The 8,681-nt window shown below is 39.9% G+C and overlaps 1 protein-coding gene across 1 annotated transcript; it reads right to left on the reverse strand.

Moving 5' to 3' along the window:
• Positions 1 to 174: 174 nt before the first annotated feature.
• LOC110092014 lies at positions 175 to 2,539 on the reverse strand. The gene is made up of 3 exons (XM_028691709.1): positions 2,536 to 2,539; positions 1,728 to 2,153; positions 175 to 737 (listed from the first exon to the last, which is right to left on the reverse strand). The coding sequence occupies exons 1-3, from the start codon at positions 2,537 to 2,539 to the stop codon at positions 202 to 204; spliced, it is 966 nt and encodes a 321-aa protein (XP_028547542.1). The 3' UTR covers positions 175 to 201.
• Between the last annotated feature and the right edge of the window lie 6,142 nt (positions 2,540 to 8,681).

Raw genomic sequence — 8,681 nt, forward strand, 5'->3', positions numbered from 1 at the left:
ATAAAGGCTTGATGTTGTTGTTGTTGTTGTTGTAGAATATGCTGACCCAGTTATTTTCCATAATCATAAGATGTCAAGCAACAGAAAATTAACAAAGATAGAAGAACAATGCTGATTCTTGAAAATGAACAATATTGCAAAAGTGAATAAAAAGGGTATCAGGAATCGAATATCAATAAGGTACTTGAATTTCAACTATTTTTATTTGTCAACCATGATGAAAATTTCACATGATGGATTCACATTTAAAGTATATTTATTCATGACAAATGACAGAATATTATGAAACTGAATCGAGAAGGAAACGCATATACCATGTAGACAGGGAAGAAGCCGAAGTGTCTCGCCATCTTGATAGTCTTCAAGACAGATAGCACAAGTTTCAGTAATGCGTTTGGTGTTCAAATAGGCCCTCTTGAATATGAAGCATGGAAGGATTTCTACTTCCTCTCTCTCTATACGAGAAGGTTTTCTATTGCTAACATTCCGAAGAATCCAACAGTTTCGAGCAAATAGAAATGCTGCGATAACTGATATTATAGCAACAACAGAAACAAAAGAAATCACCAGCACCGTTCCTGCGTTTTCCTCTATAGGTGGGCCTATGCAGCATTCTCCGTCACCTTCAGCATACTTCTGTAAGGTTTCACCTGCCATCTTTGAAACAAATACAGCATGTATGTGGATGCCCAGTGGATTTCCAATCACTGCATACAAGATATGAAAATGGTTTGACACTCATGACAGAGAGTACGAAAATTATTCAAGTATATGCCAGCCCTGAATGCACTACACTTTATATAACATGGATGCAATTAGAATTAAATGCTTATAAAAAATAGAGGTCTACTAAGGGTTGTTTCTGTAAACATTAAGTGCTCTCCAGAAATATAGAGGACTACCTAAGGGTTGTTTCTTTAAACATTAAGTGCTCTCACGGAGTTAATGCATAATACATAATATGCTGTCACCATAGACCAAAATTAACACATAATACATGAACATGTTATATACATAATATTTCACATAAATATATTTATCATCTTTATTTGTAGATGGGAGATTTGAGTAAAGTTAAGTATGTCAATTCAGGTTAGTCTACTAATTGGACCCACCCATATATAGTGAACTCAAAAATGACCATTTATCATATTGGTTAAATAACAACAAAACCAGACCATGATATGTTTAACCTGACAGGATGACAACTTGTTTCAGTGCCTAGAAACCTTATTTGAAAATTACGATGTCTCACTTCTGCACTTCAATTCAATACAATTATGCATGAAAAGAAGTCTACTAATTTTTCTTTGTTTCTTCTTCCTTGGTCACTCAGCAGAGCTCCCTACCGCTTCATTCACTTCCTATTGTGACACTCCGCTACCACCTTCTGATGTGAACCACATGAAATGAAAACCACTAGGAGTTAAGTTACTTCAAGAAATTAAGAGAGAAAAAGATTAAAGTTTTTGCTCCTTTAAATTTAACGCTAGCACATAAAAGTGAGTTAGGAATTTGAAAATTTTAAACTTTATTAGAGTCCAAAGAAATGCAATTGAAATTAACCGAAACAATTCATTCAAAATTCGCGAGAGATTTAGATGCAAAGTACAATTAAACAAATCCAACCGCTTAACAAATGAGAATTTCATACTTGAGGGCCGTCTCACTCAACTATTAGTAAGTTTTAGCGGAGAAAGAGAGATCCAAACGATGAAGGATATCACCACTAGAGAGGAAGGTGCCGAAGAAGCTTCGTTGGTGGAGAGGTAGCCGGTGGGGAAGGATGTAGTGTGCGGCTTTACGAGCTCCAATCGTAGTTTGAGAATGGTCGGGTCGATGATGCTCACTAGAATCGAGACGACTCGCTCCAATATTCGTCAACTGTGGCGTCGTCTTCAATCCTAACGTCAAAGCACGGAGATCGGATAGATAGTTGAGCTCTGGTCCGTCGGCGTCGAAGTATCTATCCCCACTCAACTCGGGATCTGCATTCACATTGGAAGTGGAGAGGGGAGATCGTCTCTTCTTCTCTAGGCTTCCAATCTGTCCACGGAAGGGTAAGGAAGAAGAAGATGGGGAGAGGAAGGGCCGGCGTCTTCCAACAAGGGGAGAATTAGGTTGCAAGGGAGCATAGAGGTTTAATCCAAAACCTGAAAATTAATTTAGGTTTAAGTGGATTAGGAGGGATAATCTAAATTGAAAGAGGTTTAAAATTCAAAAAGAGCTAAGGGATTATGGCAAGTCAATTGGAGCCCATTAAGGGGTGCCGGCGGTTTCAAGAGAGAGGGGGGAGGGATTAATGTTAATCCTGAAAATTAATTTCAGGATTTGGGCCCCCTTTGGCCGCCAGGCGAATCCTAATTTCGAATTCCCGTGAAAGAAGGGAAGACCCAAATTAATGGCTTTATTACATGAGAAGCTATGCTAAAAGTAAATTTTTTAATAACAAGTATAACGAATTGTTTATGTATTAAAGATAGTTATCTATTAGAAAGTATAAAGGCAAAGCCATCGCCAGACGAAGCCCTTTACTCATTGTCGCCTGCTTTTTTTTTATTATTAACTTTGAGAGTTGAAGCTCAAACCATGACTTATTCAATATAGTGGTATTATGGCATTGATGCTCAATAGAGGGCGGTCTCTAATGCGTATACTAAGAGCAAATGATGTTGATGATGATGAAATGCCTGAGGGTTAGTTGAGGGCAAAAGTGACTTATACCCCGACACTGCATTGTTCTTCAGTAAATTTGGGAGTATAAATGCATTTCTGAGCTTCGTGATAGTCTTATTTTTGGTTGACTCCTTCCATAGATATCTCAACATTACTTCTCTTATTCTACAATTTCTATTCAATAGCTGCCAGTATAGTCTATTATCAATGTTGAATTGCGAACATTCTAAGACATCTACAGGCGAACGTTAGAGAAACGATGAATGAAAACATAAACGGTCTAAGGGATCTAAATAGAGATAAACTAATGAGGACGCAACAGATAAAGGAAAATAGAGCCCGCGTGCATAAAAACCGACAACAAAAATGATAGGAAATACTTGGTTCACAAGTAATCCAAGAGGAAATACTGGTTCGCAATCAGCCCAGCAATCCTAGAATAATTGGCCCAAAAACAATTGAGAAAACAAGAAAAATCTGGATGAAATCAAACTAAGAGCGATAAATTGTGATAGAAGAAATAAAAAACAAACAAACTCCAAGCAAGAATACAATTGATCTCTTATCGAGAGGAGGATTCGTCTTCTCCCCAAATCTCTAAATTGTGGTCTTAGAGAAGCCAAAGACACCCAAGGAACTCTAAACAGAACACTCAATCATGCTACTACTATGATTACATTAATATATATTCATAATTGACTAATTCAAACATCCTAAAATTCATAAATCCTCACCCCTCATCTCCCTAAAAGTTCGAACCCACCTCTTAATGTTCCTACCTGAGAGGCCCACTAGTTGGCGGCAGAAGAAACAAAGGGAAGGCGGCATTGTACCACCTCCCTGTTAACCTGAGCACGCTGTATATGGGAGATTGGTAGCTAGTGTCAGGTAATTGGATATTAAACACATATAAATATTTGAGATAACTACTTAGGATTTAATAACAAGAATCATTCATATTCATAGGAGCAAAAAGTAAACTTTCTCTAAGATTCAAAATGTATTAATAAAGTGTATATCTAATCTATATAGTACGATCATAACAAGGCATGTATAGAATATCGTAGAGACGGCTACTACATGGATTGCATTAATTCCAATCGTTATGTATAGTATTCATGTTTATTATGAGTTAGTTATGTTTCCGCTTATGAAACATCCTTGGTATGGTAATATGAAAGTAGAGGGGAGTTAGATTGCTTAATGATTTTAAGCTTGTTCCCTCTCTAGAATTCTCACTTTTAACATGGTAGTCAGAGCATACGCCTTTAATTGCCGTCGAAGAGCTCGATGTCCCTGAGTCATGAGCAGGAGAGGATAAGAAGTGTTTGGGGTCATCCGGTTCGCAGGCCAACCGTAACGCCGGACGGTACGGGGTGATCTCGATCGAACTCTCGATCGGCAAGCGCACAAGATAGTCGAACAGTCACGAGCGCAGCCCAAGGAGCCACGCGACCAAGTCACGTACGCCTCCGATCTACTCTCGAACGAACGCAGAACGCACGAGTGGTGCCCTACTGAAAGGCAGATTCGCGTACGCCTGGTTGCTCCCTAACTGTCGAGGCCTCATCGCGAGACGCCTGGCGCCGCGAGTCGGGAGCGTCGCCGGTAGTGCCTGCTGAGGTCGAGCCGGTCGGGGAGCAGGCGCTTAGAGCGGAAGATCGCCGTATGGTCCTGCGGTCAGACCTACAGCCTGATCGATGGTGCACTTCCGGATCGCCTGCGAAATAAGCGTAGAGATTGCGCGCCGTGGTACGATGCGACACGTGCCAGTTCAATCCGAGTTTTCTTTTTTAAGCAATGATCGGTCCAGGTTCGGCTTATTTTCAAGGACAAAAAAAAAGAAACAAAGAAAAAAAAAATCTTACCTTTCGACTTTATTTGTCGAACACATATGAAAACTCTATCTATGGTACGCCTTAATTGCTTGAAATGCTGGTCAGATAGTTAAGGGTCGCTCTCAAAGTTTTGATAATACTGGGAAACCTTCTGGTTCTGTCGGTGCACCTCACCCAAGCGACTTGAGGATGACCTTCAAAGCGATGAAACCTCCTATCGTCATAAATGGGAGAAACTACCTGAGTGGGTCAATTTGTGAAGACCTACTTGAAGGGGAACAGTAGTAAAATACAATCTATCTGTGAGGAGGACCGAAATGAACGATGAGCATCCGCAAATTTGAGGCATGGGAATGAAACAGACTCCATGATTATCTGTCACTCGGATTGTTGAATTCCAATAGACTTCATGCATAACTTAGTGACCACCAATATTTATGATTAGAAAGATTACGAACTGCAAAAGACATATATGAGGATGATAGTGCAGACAAACCTACTCCATCAAAGCTCGTGACGCGGCCCAAAATCTTTTTGAAGTAGTACAAGGTTGGAGCACCACGAAGCAGGGGAGTAAGACGGTGACGAATAGGCCACCATTCTAAACAAAATCTGATGGCAATTAGACTTTGACATCATAATGGTGCATTGAAACCAGATGTCCGGTGGATCTGCGATCCTCACACAGAACTTTATGAAAGATAGAGTTTTATGCACATTTTCTTTGCATGATCTCAAATGCTAGAATTTTGAATCAAGGTTCAATGTTCAGAATCCTCGGACAAGAGATGAAGGTAGAACAATCATCACCAACGAAACTATTCCTAATCCGCAGCAGAACGTAAAGTTCGACAGAGGAGTGATGCTATGATACACAAAGCCGTTGAATAGCTCAGCAAGAGTGATGAACAAAGATCATCATGGAGGTAGAAAGGTCTAAAGATTCTTAAAATCAAAGATAAAGACTCACTTGTGCAGACATATTGCCAAAATAGTCAGTACACAGCAAAAGAAACATGACTGGAGAGAATAGCATGGAAAAATACGCCCACCAAACAATGGAGTGGAGCAACCAAAGGGCTGACACATAGGGGTACATCACATGGCCAACAACGACTACAACTAAGCCAGAAGCTCAGTCCAGTCTTGGAGAATTCAATACAAGAAATATTGATAAATTGAAACACTCCTGGTTACACTGAAAAACCAACTCCTTTTTACTTCACTTGCATACTCAGGTAAGACTCTAATTTCTATTAGTTTAAGTGCTTCTAGAAATCATTTCACAAGGAATTAACTCGGCAACTCATTGATTCAGGAGCACAGATCATAGACCGCTCAACCAACCCACTCATCAATTATACTCCTTGCCAAACAACAAAAAATCATCACTGCTGGAGGGGGATATCACTACTTCCGGAACGGTAGAATGGCAACGAGGCATCCATAAACTTAATCAACCATAACCTCAACCTATAAAAAATGGAGTTCCATCGTACCACAAATTTATCACACAAACCTGATATCTATACAAAAAACTTACCAAATGACCATAAAGTGTCAAGACATATGTTTAATCACTACCATATATTCTTTATTCAGGACCGGCAGATCTGGGGAGAAGAGATTTGGACTTGCTAAGGACGAAAGCAGGATTTTAACTACTTGGAAACGAACCAAACACAAATACATAAAATAGAAGTGTGGCTCTTTGTGTTATCGCCTAGCCGATAGGAGAATCGTAAGCCCGCCTATTTGGCTGTATCATTAGAATGACTCGTAGGACACCCATCTTTTCAAAAGTCATATGGTGTCCGCAACTTTTCAGTAATTTTAGACAATAAAGTTTCAGTGTGAAATTGTGAGTTATGCATATTACATAAAAGACACCCTCATTGCGCAACAAGAAATGATGAGAGATGTGCTACCCTATTCTGTACCTTATTCTGCATAGTGATATATGGGGAGGACGCTCTAAATTCCCAATATCTCTGGGGCATCCGTTGGTTTGTGTCATTCAGTTTGATGATTGTCACAGAGAGTCTCTCGGGATCTATTGTCCACACCACAAATTCGATGTTTGACACCATTGTTCCCATTCTCACCTTTCATTCCATGATAAAAATCAATTCGGGTAAAAATAAAAACGCTTTTCGCTCTCAGATAATGCCAAAGATTATTTCAGACAAACCCTTTCTCCTACTTCCAGAGTGAAGGGATCGATGCTCGCATAGAAATGCTCCTGTGGTCCAACACCACGCACAACAAATGGGGTTGCATGAGAGGAACAATTGGCTCAAACCTCTAGCTCTCACTCGTCGTCGAGCTGTCACGTATTTACTAGCAAATACACCCAAATCCTATTGGGTGGGAATGCTCTTTTAACTGCATAGCTATACATTCATACATACCGACCTACTCATTAAACAGTCTTAGGCCATCAACTTCTGGCGTAGACCTGTCCGCTTTTGACCCAAGATTTCGAACCCATGCATAAATTTACACAAAAATCTTGGATGGCACTGCCTCTGTTCATATTCATAGCCAGGAGCGAGGAAGATTAGATCCAAGAGCACTCATACATGCATCTTTTGTTGGCTAGCTTCTATCTACCCCAAAAAGTCTAGGTATAAATGTATCATCCACATAACAAGAAAATCTTTGTCCTCTAGATTAGATCTGTATACCATTGCCTGAACTAAATCCTATTTTTCAAAAACTCAGTCATTCCATGGGGAACGACATGGACTTGGATAGATGATGAAAATGACACTTAGCACCCTTCTCTGAGCCTTCCTCCACCGACTCAGAAAACAATCCATCTGAAAGGCGAACAAATGACAACACTATCATATAGATTTTTGAAAAGGTTTACTTCCAGACGTACCAAGTCCACAGCTTGTGCTCAAAGCAGATTCCAAGAATCCAGAGGAACACTCCTCTGGAATAAGGTAAGTTCACCACGCCTGCGTATATCGATATAACAACTCATATCCTTCTCACAAACTTCTTCATCATTTACACAACAAATTATGTTGTTTATATACATTAATGAAGATTATCCAAATTACTAGATGTTCTGAGGCCTATCTGTATAAAAATCCTGGAATAAATGCTCTATGGAGGATGAAATGCGGCCTGGAGAAAAACAAACTGTGGGAGATCGTCGCTAATCTACCGATAGGGAAAATAATCAACGTCGCGTTGCAAATGGGTATTCTCAGTAAAACATATACCAATGCTTGTATGACACAGGCCAGCTAGTAGAGATACTAAGATGCCAAGTACCATAATCGCCAAAGGGTTTTACTCTCAAACGACGGCATTTTGCACCTACCTAAGAAACGTATGTCGCTGTGGCCAAGATGAGATATCTGTCGACATACTACTCTCACTACTGTAGAGCCAAATAAATGGCTCACCTGGAGCAATCTCGGGATGTGAAATGCATTCTTGATGGGGACTTAAGAAGAAAGAGATATGTCATGAGAAATACCTGACGCATAGATTTAAAGAAAAATCCTGAAAAGTGGACAAGGGTATGCAAACTGAAAAAGGCTCTAATGGGGCTCAACAGTCACCCAAGGCTAGGTATGGAAGATTTCTCTTAAAGTCTATCTGCCTAGGGATGATGATAGAGCAAGAGTCAAGGGAGTCATACACTATTCTTCAAACACTCATACCAGGGGGGATCACATACGTAATTAGTGTATGTTGATGTTTATTATTATTAACAGGATGAAATAAGGGAATAGAGGATGACTAAACGCCAGTTTCTAGAGAAAAGTCTGTACTAAGGATAATTTGACATCAAGAACTGTGGTAGACTAAAGATTATTTCTCGAACTTGAACGTATAGCTCACTCCAACTAAAAGGAATCTTCATTTCACGGACAGCAAATATCATCTCATCAAAGATCTCGTCAGGGAAAGACATGGAGTGGTTAACGCCCTGATTAAACGCAGGCGCACACCAGTAGAATAACATATCTTAAAATTGGGAGAAGTAAATGAGATCAGACGTAGATAATAGGGGTCTACCCACGGACTTGTACGGAATTGTTCTAACCTCGCTCCGACACACTAGAAGGATGTACATCAGCATTTGTTTTGTAACATGGATCTAGTCAGCTTTATGTAGAATCAAAGCAGATTTCCATGCCATAA

Source organism: Dendrobium catenatum, unplaced genomic scaffold, assembly GCF_001605985.2.
Source record: "Dendrobium catenatum unplaced genomic scaffold, ASM160598v2 original_scaffold_55882, whole genome shotgun sequence".
Classification (NCBI taxonomy): Eukaryota; Viridiplantae; Streptophyta; class Magnoliopsida; order Asparagales; family Orchidaceae; genus Dendrobium; species Dendrobium catenatum.

What these genes read in the sequence shown, in the direction of transcription:
- LOC110092014 (XM_028691709.1), bottom strand. An exon ending in CGGCACCTTCCTCTCTAGTG is followed by an intron (nt 738 to 1,727) that starts GTGATATCCTTC and finishes CTCTGTCATGAG; the next exon opens with TGTCAAACCATTTTCATATC.